The sequence below is a fragment of the Ascaphus truei genome, chromosome 3, assembly GCF_040206685.1.
Source record: "Ascaphus truei isolate aAscTru1 chromosome 3, aAscTru1.hap1, whole genome shotgun sequence".
NCBI classification, from domain to species: Eukaryota; Metazoa; Chordata; class Amphibia; order Anura; family Ascaphidae; genus Ascaphus; species Ascaphus truei.
The window spans coordinates 411,813,430-411,832,966 of record NC_134485.1 but is presented as its reverse complement, the minus strand read 5'-3'; the positions used below and the strand labels follow the sequence as shown (position 1 = coordinate 411,832,966).

General features: G+C 47.0%; 1 protein-coding gene across 1 annotated transcript in view; it reads right to left on the bottom strand.

The window, feature by feature from the left end:
- Nucleotides 1-17,311: 17,311 nt before the first annotated feature.
- The window catches only part of INTS4 (integrator complex subunit 4), a 42,201-nt gene continuing 39,975 nt past the window's right edge, over nucleotides 17,312-19,537 (bottom strand). Inside the window, exon 23 of the mRNA XM_075592625.1 lies at nucleotides 17,312-19,241. Within this exon, the coding sequence (XP_075448740.1) occupies nucleotides 19,051-19,241 (191 nt within the window). The 3' untranslated portion in view covers nucleotides 17,312-19,050. The remainder of the gene's footprint in view (nucleotides 19,242-19,537) is intronic.

Below are 19,537 nucleotides of genomic sequence, written 5' to 3'. Positions count from 1 at the left end.
TAATTGAAGCAGGTGGAGGGTGTTGCCCATGTATGGCTTCACATGTTAAGTCATTGCATTATTGCAGTCCCATAGCTTATGTGTTATTGCCTCATATACGTAGTGATGTATAATTACAGCACTCAGGGGGTTAAAAAAATATAATAATGAAGAGGCATAACTAAAAGTCCTCAATTTCATCTTGGTTCTAACTACAAGTTGTTTTGGCAATATATAAACAGCTATGATGGTACCTACATAGGCATATAACGTTGGAGTCTGGTTTCTACAGGAATATGATACAAGGAGAATACATAAGTTTAAAACAATATAGGATACTTGCAAAGAATCCATTATAAAAGACGTCCCCATAACAGAGAAAGACACTAATAAAATAAAATAAAATCAAATCATCAAGACTGTTGATTGAAACAGAATAAAGATATTTTAAACAGATATAATCATAAGTACAAGACAAAAAAGAAGAACATATTATAGAAAAATAAGCAAATACATGAAAAAAATGAAAAAGAATAATAAGAAAAATTATTAAAAACCATTGTGGACAACAGACCCTCCTACATTATTATAACTAATTACAGATAATAATGCTCTTATCAGAGACTGTAGAGTGGAGATTTGTTGTTTTATTATTTTAGAGGTGAGGAGCTACATTTAATTGCATATAGGGTTTATAGAAGAATACCTATTACATTACCTGACGCTACATAATTCTACTTTTATATTTTTGTTACATTTTTGCTTATATAATACCCTCTTAAATGCATAAGAAATAGTGTATATCATGTCATACTTCTAATTCCTATTGGGGTTATATTTATAATTATAATTATTAATATCTGGTTTTGTTTTTATCGGTTCCTCACTCTCAACTCTTTCCACCCTTAACTGTCATTTACAGGAAATGGACTAGTTCCCAGTCTACATTTAATCCAGAGGGGTGGAGACTATTCATACAGTAGATCCACATCATTTCTCTTTTATTCAACTGTTTTAGTCTGTCCCCTCCCCTCTTTGCCACTGGTACGTGTTCCAGGCCTGAAAAGGAGAACCCCTCAAGTCCACCCTTAGGGCACATATTAAAGTGTCTTGGAACGGGGTGCAACGTGTCATTTTTCTTTATAAGCCGCACGTGCTCTTGGATTCTGAGCTTTAGAGCTCTTGTTGTGCGTCCGATATAAATCATGTTGCACCTACACGTGATCATATACACCACGTGACTGGTATTACAGTTGATAAATGTCTGTATTTTTTTGGTTCCCTTAGGTGTGTTACATTTAATCTCTTTCAATGCATTTGAGTATTGGCAGATATTACACCGGCTGCATTTGTAGAAACCTTTAGGTATGTTTCGTATACCATCGGAAACCTTTGATGAAAACAGACTCGGTGATAGATACGCTGCCACGGATTTAGCTTTGCGGAAGACTATTTTTGGTCCTTTCTCAGTGATTGATTTAAGATCTTGGTCTAGTTTGAGCGTGTCCCAGTGTTTCTCCACTATTGATCTAATAATGTGTGATTGTTTACTCTGCTGAGTAATGAAGAGTGGTAATGGTGTACCGCCTTCCTTACCCCACTGATTCCTTCTGCCAGCATTTGCGGAGAGTAGATCCTCTCTCTTCATGGTTTTAACCAGATTTAGAGTGTCTAAAAGCTCTTTTTCTTTATATCCTCTCTCCACAAATCTTGCAACAAGTTTTTTAGACTGTACTTCAAAATTCTCTTCCGTGGAGCACAATCTAAAGAGGGGCATACCCAAGGGACAATTAATGCGCTTAAAAAGAGAAGGACCAAAAAGAGAAGGACCAAAAATAGTCTTCCGCAAAGCTAAATCCGTGGCAGCGTATCTATCACCGAGTCTGTTTTCATCAAAGGTTTCCGATGGTATACGAAACATACCTAAAGGTTTCTACAAATGCAGCCGGTGTAATATCTGCCAATACTCAAATGCATTGAAAGAGATTAAATGTAACACACCTAAGGGAACCAAAAAAATACAGACATTTATCAACTGTAATACCAGTCACGTGGTGTATATGATCACGTGTAGGTGCAACATGATTTATATCGGACGCACAACAAGAGCTCTAAAGCTCAGAATCCAAGAGCACGTGCGGCTTATAAAGAAAAATGACACGTTGCACCCCGTTCCAAGACACTTTAATATGTGCCCTAAGGGTGGACTTGAGGGGTTCTCCTTTTCAGGCCTGGAACACGTACCAGTGGCAAAGAGGGGAGGGGACAGACTAAAACAGTTGAATAAAAGAGAAATGATGTGGATCTACTGTATGAATAGTCTCCACCCCTCTGGATTAAATGTAGACTGGGAACTAGTCCATTTCCTGTAAATGACAGTTAAGGGTGGAAAGAGTTGAGAGTGAGGAACCGATAAAAACAAAACCAGATATTAATAATTATAATTATAAATATAACCCCAATAGGAATTAGAAGTATGACATGATATACACTATTTCTTATGCATTTAAGAGGGTATTATATAAGCAAAAATGTAACAAAAATATAAAAGTAGAATTATGTAGCGTCAGGTAATGTAATAGGTATTCTTCTATAAACCCTATATGCAATTAAATGTAGCTCCTCACCTCTAAAATAATAAAACAACAAATCTCCACTCTACAGTCTCTGATAAGAGCATTATTATCTGTAATTAGTTATAATAATGTAGGAGGGTCTGTTGTCCACAATGGTTTTTAATAATTTTTCTTATTATTCTTTTTCATTTTTTTCATGTATTTGCTTATTTTTCTATAATATGTTCTTCTTTTTTGTCTTGTACTTATGATTATATCTGTTTAAAATATCTTTATTCTGTTTCAATCAACAGTCTTGATGATTTTATTTTATTTTATTTTATTAGTGTCTTTCTCTGTTATGGGGACGTCTTTTATAATGGATTCTTTGCAAGTATCCTATATTGTTTTAAACTTATGTATTCTCCTTGTATCATATTCCTGTAGAAACCAGACTCCAACGTTATATGCCTATGTAGGTACCATCATAGCTGTTTATATATTGCCAAAACAACTTGTAGTTAGAACCAAGATGAAATTGAGGACTTTTAGTTATGCCTCTTCATTATTATATTTTTTTAACCCCCTGAGTGCTGTAATTATACATCACTACGTATATGAGGCAATAACACATAAGCTATGGGACTGCAATAATGCAATGACTTAACATGTGAAGCCATACATGGGCAACACCCTCCACCTGCTTCAATTAAACAATTAGGGCTATAAATGAGGAGTCGGGCAGACACAAGGAATACTCTTTGATAAAGTTCCGTTGGGAACGAAACGCGTCAGAGGACGGTGTACATGTAATTTTAATGGCGCTTTAGCCACAATAAAGCCTTTTTCTATGTTTTTGCACATGCCCTAGCCAGAGTGTCTTTTTTGCAGTGCTCGTATCCCCCCCCTCTTTTTTCTACTATACCTTCATCGGGACGGACGCACGCAGTGGAGCGGAGCTATTCTCTGCAGTACAGGATACGGAAGCAGCAGCAGCAGGTACATCCGGGGGTCACAGGTCGCTGTGTACCTCGAGGGCTGCCAGAAAGGACCGCCAGTGGAGGACAGGATCCCCGGACAGGAAGCAGCTGTATGGAGTGCTGCAGGATACCGCAGACCACGGAACACAGAGAGGCCCACCAGAGAAGGGACCGCCGGTTGGATACACGCTCACCGGTCAGGTTAGAAGGCTTCATGTCCGTGTGTGGGTCACTTAACTCACTGCTATAGACTGACTGCATACTGCTTATCATTTATTACCGTTTACCTTAGGTGACAGAGTACTCCGCGTGTTTAACACTTAGAAACAATTCAGACTTGCCAGCAAGGTTTTCTTTAGAGCACCCAATTTAGGGGTCATCCCCTTGTTCACCCATGTATAATATAAACACTGAAAAGCACATTTCACTTATTCACACCTGTGTATGTGGAAAAACACAAATAGATTAACATATGCCCTCTGTATAGATTATAAACAATGGGGGCTATTTATCAAAAGCTATTCCAATTTACCCAAGAAATGCGAGGATTGGAGGAGGGAGGAGAGAGAGAGGCAACACTATTCTAATAAGGCAATTTCCCCTTTAGTCAATTTTTAGTCACTAGTTCCCAGCACAGCTGCACTGAAACTGAAAAGGGGTGTGAAAAATGATACGAATACTATTCGACACACATTTATATAGCTAAGAGGGGTAAAAGCACTTTATAAAACTTGCCTTTTTGATAAACACAAAATTCAGAAAGTTGAAGCAAATTGTATTTTTGCAATTGTACCTTTATTTCCTCTTAGTTACAGCTAATAAACACTTTGCTAAGTTCAGCTGCCTGTCTGCTCAGTTTGAACATCATCAGTTCATCTAATTATGTTGTGGAGAAACGTTAATTAAAAACATTCGTCCGGTCTAGATCCACGTTTAAAAACCTTTTTACCAGTCACAACAGATGAAGCTTAGTGCACTGAGAACATTATCTCAGTATCTAAGACACAGGTTGGCCAGTGCAAGCTCTTTCTGAAGCAGTGAGTAGGTTTTAAAGCTCTACCGTTCTCTTATTAGAAGAGTGAAGATAAAATACTAGATCATTAATTGTATCTACCATACAGTACATCTTGCTTAACAGTGTGGAGCCAGCAACAAAATTACAGCTGATCAGGCCAAACGCATGAAATAGCCAGAAAATTGCATGAGGAAATTACAGCTATGTGCATCCAAGCCTGTAATAAAGAATTGCACTCTGTTTAATGGAGCCAGCTACAATATTAGGGCAACTACTGACAGGGACAGAAGCCAACAAGCTTAACACGTAACATACAATTAATATTCGCATACAGCAATGTAATCACTGTTTAAACACTGGGCCATATTAACCAAGTGGGGTTATGCCATAGGAAACATTACATGCCATTTCAGTATATATGGCTGTGTATGATCTTTACGAGACAACAAAAGGTTTGCGATCTCCAGAATCATGTAGGTAGCCCTGATTTTCAATGTTGTCTTTGCTAGCATTAGTGTCCTGCACATAAACGTCTTTCTGAATAATGCTGCAGGAACCTGTTCCCAGTCTGGCTCCAGATTAATATTCATCTCCCGAGTGCTCTACGCAGGGAAGCATGAGTATTTTGGATAACTTGAGCTTGTGTGGTATTTCATGGTCAAATTAATAAATGTTTAGACGATAAATACTGAGGGAATAGGAAATACAATGCCTTTCTTGCCCATCAGGCACTGAATGGAGTTCAGGCGGGCATGATAGCCCATGGCGGATTTTATCACGTTGCATGTTTAATATTTAGCGAGTATAACTTGCTCACCATTCTTCCGAAAAAGTTTTTTTTTTTTTTTTTTGAAGTACATCATTTATTGGTCAGGTCATGGCGCATTAGAGAAAGGAAAACATAGCGCACCACGAATCACAGCCATTAACAAAATTAAAATCTTATATGCTCAAATGTAGGGGATATACTGTGTGTATATACTGTGTACAGTATATATATGTCCCAGAATCCCTTGCTGCAGTGGGAGCACTGTATGCTAGGTGATAATGGTGAATGGCAGGATTTCAGACCTGTCTGAGACATGTGAATGTTCTCACAAGTGTAACGGGTGTTCCCTATGACTACCGCCGCTACTACTTGCTGTGCAACCTGTGTGGCTCTCAGGAGCCTAAGCCTCCGCTTGGGGAACCTGGGGTACATCTTTATCATACATCTCTTGGTGCAACGCCTCCACCTGGGAGGGATCCCAACGGAGTGGGAGGAGGCCCTCACAGGAAACAACCACACAACACTACCGAATATAAAACAGGACGGGCTTTACTGCATGGAAACACACATATCACGTAACAGCATAACATCAAAACAGCATAACAGCATCATGCGCCACGGCGGGCGCTAACCACACTAGGCGTCACGGCGGACGCTACCACCTCTAGGCGTCACGGCGGACGCTATCACCTCTAGGCGTCACGGCGGACGCTAACCACCTCTAGGCGTCACGGCGGACGCTAACCACCCACAATGTGACCCCACCCTGTGTCCAGTAACCCCCACCCAAATGTCTCGTGTTCTCGAAGTCAAATACCACTGCACATGTGTGTGTGTGACTGCGCAGCCACTATGTTTGGTGATAGGCCTGGTTGGTGCACGTGAGTTGCAGGTTACCTGCCCGGGCTCCAGCCACGGGTACCGCGATATAAATCCACACGATCCCACGGGGTCCTCCACACCGCGTGGGTTGAAAGTCCAGCGCGAACAATGTCACTCCTTGTCGCAGGGTCTTGGGTGGTGTTCTGAGCCCAGAACCCACCTCACAGGGCCGCACGGCTTCAACACTGTGTCCCTGTCTATTCAACCAATAAATGGGGCAGTGTCCCTATCTAGGGCCTGTCCCTAAGCTCCACAAGCTAATAGATGACTCAGGACCTAACTGGGACCTTGGGGGCGGCTGGCCTAATGCAGAGGGTCACTCACCCCTGCATCCACCTCCTACCCCTAGCTGGTCCGGATCCTGAGTCAGTGCGTGGCTGCAAAACCCCGCGAAATGTATCTCCTTGCTGGCAGGGGAATCTGGCCTTCTGATTGGCTCCCTGGCGTCAGGTGTCTCTGCCCCTATGCACCCTGGGGGCTGGCCGTCTATTCTCGCGCATGCGCGAGCTATCTGGAGCCTCCCGCACTAGCTGGCTTCCTGCGCATGCGCGAGCTACCTGTCATGGCGGCGCCCTGCTCCGCTAGCCGCCGGGCCGGTGGCAACGCGATCGCGGCCTTAGCGACGGCCCGATCGCGTCCCCGGCAACCGGCCTGCTCGCCGCTCGCGTCCCCGGCAACCGCCCGATCCGCTTCCCTAGCAACCGGCCGCAATACAACCACGCGCGCAACGGGGAAGGAGGGGGGGAGTGCGCGAGGGGGACAAAGGAGGGGGACCTGGCTACATCCTCCCCCTGGTGAAAACTCCAACGTCCTCGCTTGAACCACATAACCTTCCAACAGTGTACAAAAATTATATAATAAAAATGCAGTGTTAAAGTACAACATAACGATTACTCTAAACGAGATTGTACAGTTCAACAAACATATTGATAACTGAGGCTAGCTTGGCTTTAGCTTGCTGCTGAGACTCATAGTGAGGTGCCCCTAAAGAATCATAAGCCACTCTAGTGGGAGGGCGTCTCACTCTCTGACTCCTGCGAGTCTCAGTCTCCATTTCTTCCTCTTGAGACAGACCATCGTAGGCTTGAGGCCTAGACTCTCTGGCAGAGGGTGAACCAGTTTGGGGAAAGTCTCTTTGCAACTGAACATTGTCTCTTTGAGGCACAAAACTTGGAGTGGTAGGATCTAATGATTGATTACTTGGTGAAAATTCCGATGGAGGTACTTTGTCAGCTGGCCCCTTACTTGTTGCGCCTTCGGGAGGTGCCCACCAGTCTCTGTTGGATGTTCCCTCCAAAGGATCCGGAATTGTCTCATCTATGGGGCCGGGATTCGCAATAGCCTCTTCAGGCTCACTGTCGTTCATTACTGTTTCTGTTTCAGGTTCACTTTCTCCCAGTTGGGAGATAGGTAACAAGTGGTTTCGGTGCCAAACTTTTACTTTGCCATTCACGTCACGTATGCGATAAACAGGGAGGCCCGGCATTTGGGACTCTACTTGAAAAGGCCCCTCCCTCCAGCGATCAGCTAACTTGTGCTTGCCTGGAATCCCTAAGTTGCGTAGGAGAACTGCGTCTCCTGGTTGGAGCGCTCTATAGCGTACTTTGTGGTCGTACCGTCTTTTATTATTGGCATTCAGTCGAGCGGTGGCTCTTTCAGCTAACTGATAGGCACGGTGCAGACTGTCCTGGAGTCTCTGCACATATCGATAATGAGCCATGTTGGGTATCCCGTCGGTAGATACCCGCAGGCGGATGTCGATTGGCAGTCTGGCTTCCCTCCCGAACATCATGAAGTATGGGGTGTATCCGGTGGACTCGTGCCTAGTGCAATTGTAGGCATGCACCAAGGCCTCAACATGCTTACTCCATTCTCCTTTTTGGGAATTTTTCAGAGTGCCTAGCATGTCCAGCAATGTCCGATTAAATCTTTCAGGGAGCGCATCTCCCTCGGGGTGGTAGGGAGTAGTCCTGGACTTTTGAATGTTCAACAGGGTTAACAACTCTTTGATCAGCTTGCTCTCAAAATCCCGTCCCTGGTCAGAGTGCATCCTGCTGGGCAGACCATAATGCACGAAATACTTTTCCCACAGCACTTTAGCCACTGTGGTAGCCTTCTGGTCCTTCGTGGGGAAGGCTTGAGCGTATCGAGTGTAGTGATCTGTCACTACTAGCACATTTCCTATACCCCTTGAATCTGGCTCTATGCACAAAAAGTCCATACAAACTAAATCCATAGGCCCAGCACTTTTGAGATGGCCCATTTGAGCAGCACGGGTGGGAAGGGTCTTCCTATGAATGCACCGTAGACATTTTCTGCAGTGTTGTTCAATTGACTCCCGCATTCTAGGCCAAAAGAACCGGTCTCGCACTAAACCCAAGGTCTTATCCACCCCCAAATGTCCATGATCATCATGTAGTGATCTTAAAACGAGACCTTGCATACGCCGAGGTAGAAATAGTTGTCGACGGTCAGGATGATTGTGGAATTGAACAACCCTATAGAGTAGGCCGTTATCCATCTCAAACTTATCCCATTCTCTCATGAGAAGACCCACATCCTCGCGAGGAGCCCGTTTCACCAGTGAAGAGTCATTTTTGTGTAGGGCCTCTCGGACAGCCTTAGCCGCAGGATCATGTGTCTGTGCTAGTACCAGTTCCTTCACCGTGAAGATAACATCTTGTGTTAGACCCATGCCATCAGGGTGGCAGTAAGCTTCTGGAAGGGCTTGAGGTCGACACCCTAAAGAATCCACTACTCGTAGCTCGGAGAATGCCACTCGGTCGTTTACAATAGCAGCAGTGGAACACATAGCTCTCATTCCTGGTCCTGGAATTTCTTCCCAAGGGCCATCGTCGGCGGTCTCGCCCAGTCCCGATCTCCTAGATAGAGCATCGGCTCCTATATTGAGAGGTCCAGGCTTATATTTCATAGAAAACTGGTAATTGGCGAGGGTGGCCAACCATCTGTGACCGGTCGCATCTAACTTGGCCGTGGTTTGTACATAGGTCAGCGGATTGTTGTCTGTTCGGACCTCGAAGGTGACCCCATATAGGTAATCATGTAGTTTGTCAGATATGGCCCATTTGAGGGCGAGGAACTCCAATTTGTGAACTGGATAATTCTTTTCACTGGGAGTCAAACTTCTACTTGCATACGCCACAGGACGAAGCCCAGTGGGGTACTTCTGGTGTAGTACAGCTCCCAATCCGTTGAGGCTGGCATCCACGTGCAGAATGTAAGGCTTCTCCGGGTCAGCATATGCTAGAACGGGAGCCTCTGTTAAACTATTCTTCAGCCTCTTAAATGCTTCTTCACAAGCAGGCGTCCACCGATCCCCGAAGGGGGTCCTGGGGGGGGTCCTCTTCTGCTTGGGTTCCTCTGGATAGACCTTCAGCAGATCGTTCAGCACAGCTGCCTTCTTGGAGTATCCATCCACGAATCTTCTATAATATCCACAGAACCCGAGAAATGACCTCAGCTCCATCACATTCTCGGGTCTTGGCCAATTCACCACCGCCTCCACCTTGGCCGGGTCGGTGGCCACTCCGTCTGCGGACACGATATGACCCACATAAGTGACCGATGTTCGACAGAAGCAGCACTTATCCAATGAGAGCTTCAGGCCTTCTTTCCCTAAGCGATCCAATACTTTCATCAGCCTAGTCTCGTGTTCTTCAAGGGTGGCTCCGAACACTATTATGTCGTCTAGATAGACCAAACACTCACGCGGACACATATCTCCAATCGTCTTTTCCATAAGCCGTTGGAAAGTGGCTGGAGCGCCACAGATACCTTGGGGCATCCGAGTGAACTGATAAAATCCCAGGGGACAGACGAACGCCGTCTTTTCTTGATCAGTAGGGCTCATCGGAACCTGGTAATACCCAGATCGAAGGTCCAACACGCTAAACCACTGGCTTCCGGACAGTGCGCTGAGAATCTCCTCTATTCGGGGTAGCGTGTATTGGTCAGGCACAGTACGTCTGTTCAATGTTCTGTAGTCCACGCACAATCGAACAGACCCATTCTTCTTTCGTACCACCACAATCGGTGAGGCATAGGGACTCCGAGATCCGGTCACTATGCCGGCCGTTTCCATCTCGTTCAGGACACCCCGCACATCCTCCACATCTCTGGGAGCTAAGCGGCGCGACCTTTCCCTAAATGGCGTGTCATCATTCAGACGAATCGTGTGCTGAGCGCTTCTGCTGCATCCCACGTCCATCTCACTAGTAGAGAACACATCTCGTCTCTCTCTCAACTGAGCACGTAGCTTCTCTTTCCATGCTTCTTCCAGGGGAGACTCTCCGAAGTCGAATTGTAGTGCCTCGGCCTCTTCTCCCACACGGGCAGTGTGAACGGTCACGGGGTCGTCTACAGGATCCACAGGATAAATTCTACCCAACCTTTGTCCTACTTCCAGCGGCACGGTATGGAGAGACATGTTCTGGATAGACACAGTAATCTTCCTGGGGACGGTAGATGGCCAATCCCGTACTTCAGGTATCATTCGGTATCCCCACTGATTCTCAGACTCGGGGAGGGTCTCTAGCGAGAAGTATCGGTCGTGTTCGTGCCGACTGGGGTACTTGATCAGCGCTGTCACGTGCCTCACTCCCCCTGGTGGAATCTGCAATAACCCTCGCTCTTGGTTAAAGATTTCACCATACTCTTCCTCATACGCCACCCTATAGCATTCTTCCCGCAGGCCAGGGGCTATATTCAGGGATGACAACGGTAGCTCGCCGGCTTCTTGTAGGAATGAGCGAATCACCGACCTCACAATATCGGCATTCGTGCCTAGTATGATGGGGGCACTGGGATGTTCCCGAGCCTCTGGACAGACCAAAGCTTCCACCAGCATGGGATGCGACTTGTTAGTGTTCAACTGCAAGATATCCAGCTTGACCGCTACTATTCCGTCTATGGGATAATCATCTTTACTCAGTCCCCATAACTTCATCTTTTCGGCTGACTGCAGGGGAAGATGGCTGAGGTGCTGGTCGTAGAATGGACGGTAGATGATGGTCACTTGTGATCCAGTGTCCAGAAGTGCTGAAGAGTATATCCCCTCCACGACGACTCTTATTACAGCGGTGGGCCCTACTCGGCAGTAAGCATCGGCCGGGGGCGTCTCCTCCGTGGAAGGCCTCCCCGACTCCTCGGCAACATCCTCGGGTACGGTTGATAGGGACGAGCTTGCCTTCCGCACGGTCACGGTGTAGATCTGGGCCTTAGTGGGGTTTGAACAGTTCCTTGCAACATGGCCCTGCTCGCCACAGTTGAAGCAACGGAAGTCTGGGCGGGGACCCGGACCGTCAAGTGACCTGGGAGCGGACCTAGGCACCTCCGGGGTGGCCGTATCCTTACCGCTCTTGCTCCCCTTTGCTTTGGGCACTGTTGCTTCCTTGGTCTCATCCTTGCGCGGGTCTTTGGCCTTCTTGGGCGTATGCAACCTAGTATAGGCCTCATGACCCTTCACCTCATCCAGTAGGTCTTCTAGAGTAGGGGGGTCTCCCTTCTGTAGCGTGCATCTGATCATTATCACGATATGGTGCGTGGGTATGGCTCCCCGCAGGAATTGAGTGCGCCTATACTCATTTACTTCTGAGGCCTTGATGACTTGGCGGGAACGTAGCTCCCACAAGAGCAACTGGATCCGTTGTATGAACTCGGATAGGTCTTCCCCCTCTTTCTGGCGGAGATTGTAATACTTAGTCCATAGCTCACTCACATCATCTTCCTTACCATATGCCCGGGTAAGCGACTCCATCATCTGATGTGCGGTAACCCCAGTATGCTGATCCTTATACATCTTGATGGTAGTGGACGCAGGCGGGCGCAGGCACTCCATGATTCGTTGTCTTTTCACCTCATCAGGACAGGTCCACTCTTCCAGTACCTGTGAAGCATATTCCTTCCAAACATCAAAAGCCTCTTCACCAGTGGGAGTAGGGTTTACCCCTGAAAAGAGCTTTAACTTGCGGTATGGCTGAGGGGAAGGGGATTCGTGCTTGGGCCTACCCAGTTGTTGGATGGCCTGGGCTAGTAATTGGATTTCTCCCATTCTACTGGGGCTGGAGCTCCGTCTGCTTGAGCGACAATTAGCACAGGATGATACACTGGCCTCATCCCCACATATACTTTCTGGTGGGGACAGGGACATGCTCATACTAGTCTCTAGCAGTTCTGTCCTGGGGCTACAGGGTTCGGGTTTTATCGGCATCTCAGGATATATAACAGGACACCCTGAGCTGAGGGCCCCGTGGAAACGCAAGTTGGACGGGCCTTGTTGGGGCGACAATTCACATCCCCCAGTGATTAATACGGTGCACCATGACCCGTCGGGGTCGGAGCGGCGACCCAAGATTCTGGCATCTTCTAAGCCGGGGTACTGCATTAGGATTAAACATAGTTCATAGGACGAGGCATTGGCGGGCACTTGTCCTACAGCAAGGGTTTGTGAGGGCGGGACTTGCCTTTTTACCGCCCACGTGTACACCTCTTGGCGGGAAGGTAACGTGTAACCTAACGACATTTTTACTGAGTTCGGGCACCCCAGGTCTGAATCTCAGCAGCGCCTCCAAATGTAACGGGTGTTCCCTATGACTACCGCCGCTACTACTTGCTGTGCAACCTGTGTGGCTCTCAGGAGCCTAAGCCTCCGCTTGGGGAACCTGGGGTACATCTTTATCATACATCTCTTGGTGCAACGCCTCCACCTGGGAGGGATCCCAACGGAGTGGGAGGAGGCCCTCACAGGAAACAACCACACAACACTACCGAATATAAAACAGGACGGGCTTTACTGCATGGAAACACACATATCACGTAACAGCATAACATCAAAACAGCATAACAGCATCATGCGCCACGGCGGGCGCTAACCACACTAGGCGTCACAGCGGACGCTACCACCTCTAGGCGTCACGGCGGACGCTATCACCTCTAGGCGTCACGGCGGACGCTAACCACCTCTAGGCGTCACGGCGGACGCTAACCACCCACAATGTGACCCCACCCTGTGTCCAGTAACCCCCACCCAAATGTCTCGTGTTCTCGAAGTCAAATACCACTGTACATGTGTGTGTGTGACTGCGCAGCCACTATGTTTGGTGATAGGCCTGGTTGGTGCACGTGAGTTGCAGGTTACCTGCCCGGGCTCCAGCCACGGGTACCGCGATATAAATCCACACGATCCCACGGGGTCCTCCACACCGCGTGGGTTGAAAGTCCAGCGCGAACAATGTCACTCCTTGTCGCAGGGTCTTGGGTGGTGTTCTGAGCCCAGAACCCACCTCACAGGGCCGCACGGCTTCAACACTGTGTCCCTGTCTATTCAACCAATAAATGGGGCAGTGTCCCTATCTAGGGCCTGTCCCTAAGCTCCACAAGCTAATAGATGACTCAGGACCTAACTGGGACCTTGGGGGCGGCTGGCCTAATGCAGAGGGTCACTCACCCCTGCATCCACCTCCTACCCCTAGCTGGTCCGGATCCTGAGTCAGTGCGTGGCTGCAAAACCCCGCGAAATGTATCTCCTTGCTGGCAGGGGAATCTGGCCTTCTGATTGGCTCCCTGGCGTCAGGTGTCTCTGCCCCTATGCACCCTGGGGGCTGGCCGTCTATTCTCGCGCATGTGCGAGCTATCTGGAGCCTCCCGCGCTAGCTGGCTTCCTGCGCATGCGCGAGCTACCTGTCATGGCGGCGCCCTGCTCCGCTAGCCGCCGGGCCGGTGGCAACGCGATCGCGGCCTTAGCGACGGCCCGATCGCGTCCCCGGCAACCGGCCTGCTCGCCGCTCGCGTCCCCGGCAACCGCCCGATCCGCTTCCCTAGCAACCGGCCGCAATACAACCACGCGCGCAACGGGGAAGGAGGGGGTGAGTGCGCGAGGGGGACAAAGGAGGGGGACCTGGCTACATCCTCCCCCTGGTGAAAACTCCAACGTCCACGCTTGAACCACATAACCTTCCAACAGTGTACAAAAATTATATAATAAAAATGCAGTGTTAAAGTACAACATAACGATTACTCTAAAAGTCAGTGCGTGGCTGCAAAACCCCGCGAAATGTATCTCCTTGCTGGCAGGGGAATCTGGCCTTCTGATTGGCTCCCTGGCGTCAGGTGTCTCTGCCCCTATGCACCCTGGGGGCTGGCCGTCTATTCTCGCGCATGCGCGAGCTATCTGGAGCCTCCCGCGCTAGCTGGCCTCCTGCGCATGCGCGAGCTACCTGTCATGGCGGCGCCCTGCTCCGCTAGCCGCCGGGCCGGTGGCAACGCGATCGCGGCCTTAGCGATGGCCCGATCGCGTCCCCGGCAACCGGCCTGCTCGCCGCTCGCGTCCCCGGCAACCGCCCGATCCGCTTCCCTAGCAACCGGCCGCAATACAACCACGCGCGCAACGGGGAAGGAGGGGGTGAGTGCGCGAGGGGGACAAAGGAGGGGGACCTGGCTACACAAGTAATATTCTTTATTGGCTATATGCTAACAGAGGTTTTTTGTTGCTTTTTTTTCACCCACCAAATGAGAGAGAGAGAGGGAGGGAGGATTTTTTTTTTATATACTAGAAACGGCATGCTTTTTTCCAATGCCTATTTTTTGCAGTGAAAAGAAATAGACCACATGATGTACTGGTTATGTTCTACATAAGTGAATTTTGTTCACATTATGCAAATGTGAAAAGGCGGTGAGTATCGCACGCACGCACATCACATTTGATCAATGCATGTTACCACAACGGTGCTCTGCTGGTTTCCTCATCTGACAGGCATCGCGACGGTGCCCTCCCAGGAGATAGGTGTATTCAGCGTTCTTCTCGATGGCCGGATGCTGCTGTGTCCTGATGTTCACGATCCGAAAGTCAAGATGGTTCTGCTTTGGGGCCGGCGCTAGTGGTAATAATAATATTAGGGGGGGGGGGGGATTCCTGCACAAGACCGGTTGTGTACCAGACCAAATCCCGACTGCGTCTCCAAGCAGCTGCCACTGCCATCACTAGACCTTCGTCAATGGTATGCGACTGTCAGATTGTAGTTGCAGGAAATGCACGTTGACACAGGGATTAAAACTTGTACATAGTCACTTAGCCCAGCGGTGCGCAAAGTGGTGGGCAGGAGAATTTCCTGGGGGGGGGGGCGCGGCAGCTACAGAGGTCCCGCGCTCTCCCCCAAGGCACTTAAATTAAGTGATACAAGGTGAAAGGAAGTGCGCAACTACATTCAATCACACAAAGTGAAGGGTTAAAGTGATGTTTAAATAAATCAATACGTGACCTTTGGACACTGATATAGGAGCGTCTGCAGCCGTGAAACCAGGGATGGCTCAAAACACCCCCTACACGTTTAGACAAAATACACAAGAACACAGCGCACAACGCTCATAGTGCTTAAAATAAATATTTATTTTAATGCACTATGAGCGTTGTCAGCTGTGTTCTTGAGTATTTTACTTAAATTAAGTGCCGGGGGGACCGCATGAGGCCTCTGCAGCCTTCTCTTACCTGATCTTCGGCGACGCATCGCCATGGTAACCGGTGTCAAATGACGCCACTGGGGGGTCACATGACCCAGTGACGTCATTTGATGCCAGCGTCGAGGAGAGGGGGTGCGAGGCAGGAGGTAAGGAGGGGCGCAAATTAAAAACTTTGCGCACCCCTGAATAGCCAATGAAGGCATACAGATATCAAAGAGATATATCCTACGCGTTTCATAGTATGATACTACTTCAGGGAACCCTGTGCCAGCGCACATTGCCTCCGACTACAACCTGACAGTCGCATACCAGTGACGCAGGTCTAGTGACGTCAGTATCAGTCGCTTGGAGACGCAGTCGGGATTTGTTCTGGTACACAACCAGTCTTGTGCAGAAGTCCCACCCCCCCATGCTATTATTATTACCACTAGCGCCGGCCCCAAAGCAGAACCATCTTGACTTTCGGATCGCGAACATCAGGACACAGCAGCATCCGGCTATCGAGAGGAACACTGAATACACCTATCTCCTGGGAGTGGACCACCGTGGTGCCGGTCAGATGAGGAAACCAGCAGAGCGCCGTTGTGGTAACATGTGCCTATACATGTATGGCCTTTATTGATCAAATTTGATGTACGTGCGATACTCGCTGCCTTTTCACACTTGCATAATATAATTGAAATTATTACAGAGTTGTGTGCGGTTTGTTCTTTTTCTTTACTAGTTCTACCTGATGCCGAGGCATCTCGATTGAAATAGCAGCAGACTGAGTATAACTATCTCAAAGTTTTTTGTTGATTGTTTTTGAGATCACTTCATTGGTATTTATTGTTCACCTTATATCACGGTTGAAGGGCATATACACTAATATATCACATTTATATTCAATAGTTAATCACTCAATCACAATTGGTTGCGCAGATTTTCATTGTATTTTTCCACTTGTACTATGTGTCTTAATAATACACTCCTGTGCAGGGTAACTTGCGCTGGTGTGGGACTGTGATAAGCTCCAGTCCCCAGTGGAGTTAACACACAGCAGCGCAAGTTACCCTGCACAGGAGGGCACCATATTCTCTTGGAGAACATCCTAACAGACTGCAGGAGAACCGGCTCTTCCAATCACCCGATCTAGCTTGAGCACGAGCGGGATTACAACAAGTCAGTCAGCAGGACGCCGGTAGTAGGGAAGAGAGGCAGTGCCACTACTCCGGCGGCTACAGGAGAACCTGCACGCACCAGCTGCTCTGGAAAAGCCATACCCAGAACTCCAGGTGCATTAGCCGGGGAAGAAAAGCAGCTGCCCCCAGCAGAGATCTGCAATTCAATGCGCAATACCTACCTCCTGCAAGTAGGATTTCAATGTCTGCCAGCGTGTGGAGTGGATACTATTGTAGTGACAGTCATGTGATTGTTTTTATGTCTACTAAATGCACTTTTTTTCTTACTTTGTTTAATGAGATCTTCGGAGGTACGAAATACTAATCGCACACAGTGTTTGGTGTGTTCTTCTCATTTCACATGCCGAGTTCTACGTTGATCTTAACACCAAACATTGGAGCAACGGGACATTTCTATTGAGGACATTGTTCACGGTTGCATTATTAATTAAGAGACATAGTACTGTACAAGTGTTTCTGATTTATTCAATGTTTTTCCATTAGTTGCATTAGCTAGTGAATTCATTGCTAGTGAATTGTTACACTGTTTATATTAGCACTATGCGTCGCACAGCATCTGTTTTTCACAATTAGAATGCAATTATTCAAAATGCATTATTGAAACTCGTCATATGCTGAAGAATCGTTGCATCTCAAGCAGCAGGGAAACAGAAGCATGAAATTGCACCTTTCACGAGTCACTTTAATTGCAATTCCACATCACTTGCCTGTAATGACTTTCTGAAAGCGAATGGTGCAGGAAAGACTTCTTTTTATTTTTGTAGAAAACTAACAGAAACGGTGCATTGCACAGCTGTTATGTGGTAATATGCATCAAGTTAACTATAGAAAAACCCTTAGATAAAAGTCCTTATTCTCTATGCACGCCAAAGCAGCAATTTGGGCCGTTTTCAGACAAAAATCCCTATTGACATCTATTGTGACTTTGGGCCAAAAACAACCCAAATGGTTGTAGTACATAGAATTACCCCCAAATCATTTACATTACACTTTAAATAAGAAAAATGTTAGACTAATAAGCAAACAGTATTTACATACATGTAATGAATGAATACATGTGGGAGAACTTTCTTTAGCAACATATCTAATTAAAATATTGTTTCATTTGGCCTGAATACAATTGAATCATCCTCGAGAATCTGCAGCCAGCATTTGATCTTCAATACGTTTGTGTTTTTATTTTTATAGCTACAAGACATTTTTTCTATATATATTCCCTGTAAAAGAGTATGAGCCAGAGAGTGTGTCTGAGTGTGTGCGAGCCAATGAGAGTGACAGAGTATGTGAGAGAGAGAGAGAGAAACATTACCTGTCAAGGGTTTCAGTACAAATAAATTATAAAATATTTGAGCATTTATTTTAGCATGATAGACGCATTCTTCCAAAACTTATCAACCATTTGTGATGTTTTGCTAAATTCACATTCCAGACTTATTCATTCAATCCACATTGTAGCAAAAACCACATCAACATGTTATCAGCGGCGGCAATTCTACTTTTAGATCTATGCACAGGGGTTTTACATATTTCCAATTAAATGCTAAATTCAACAGAAAAGAGGGTAATTATTTAATCCACCCATATAAACTTATTCTGTTATGATAAATGGATATTAGTTGGATTCTACCCTGTACCTGGGCAGAAATAAACACAAAAAAGATATAAGGAAATATAAGTGCTCATGGACACTGATCTACACAAACTATATTGCATATACATTCCTGATAATGCCTTTTAAAGATTGATAAATAAAACTAACGCTGAAGCGGCAATGCATTTTGTAACCAAAATATGCCTTGTGTTCTTGCAATTGTATTGTTTTTCAGTACAGTAGCCAAGTGTATTTACCAGCGACACATGCAAGGCTTAGGCCATGATAGGCGCGCGTGACGGAGCATGTGGCGTCATGCGCGCCAACTACAGAGGTGATCCTTGTGCTGGGGATCTGGAGGAGACAGGCGCATGCCCCTGACATCACGTAAGCGGTTCGCCCTCATTGGCTGAACCGCGCACGTGACCTGGCCGTCACGTGGCAAAATCAAATGATTTTGTCTGCTCTGGGATTGCGAGCACCATTGCTCTGCGTCGCGCGCGCTCTATGGCCTGCCTCGTTGAGGCACAGCCATTTGTTCGCGCCGCGGTCGCACTAAGCATGGACGCGACCTAAGACTGTCCTGACCCTGCAGAGTAAGCGGTATCTTTCCATTTGTAGAGGTCACCGCCTTGCAGGTTTGGGCATAATGTAGACTTTGACCGGTTTGCCGAATAGTATGGTGCCCTCCGTGCTGCTCTCTGACGAAGGCCCGACCTCCGTGCTCTCACCCCATGATCTTGACACTCTGTTGGAGGCCTTGCTTATGCTGGAACTATAGGCGAGCAGTAGTCTCACTTCAACCTGGCAAGGCTCTGATATAAAGAGAGAGTGAAGTGTACATCACATTTCCAGACATGTGGTATACATTGATACATGCAGGGATTCTTCAAAAGGGATGAAATTACAGTAAGGGGGAGGAGGGGGATCTAATTAGGACACTGCAGATAGAGTCATCCGGGCTTCATCTATCTGTTTCCAAGAACGTTTGGTGTAGCAGACTTGTGAATATCTTATTAGTTGTGACACCTTTTATTGCAGCGGGTTTTAGATGGTAGTTATAAGTTATAAGATAAAGCCTTGCGAGGTCTTCATACGTTAAGGTGGAACA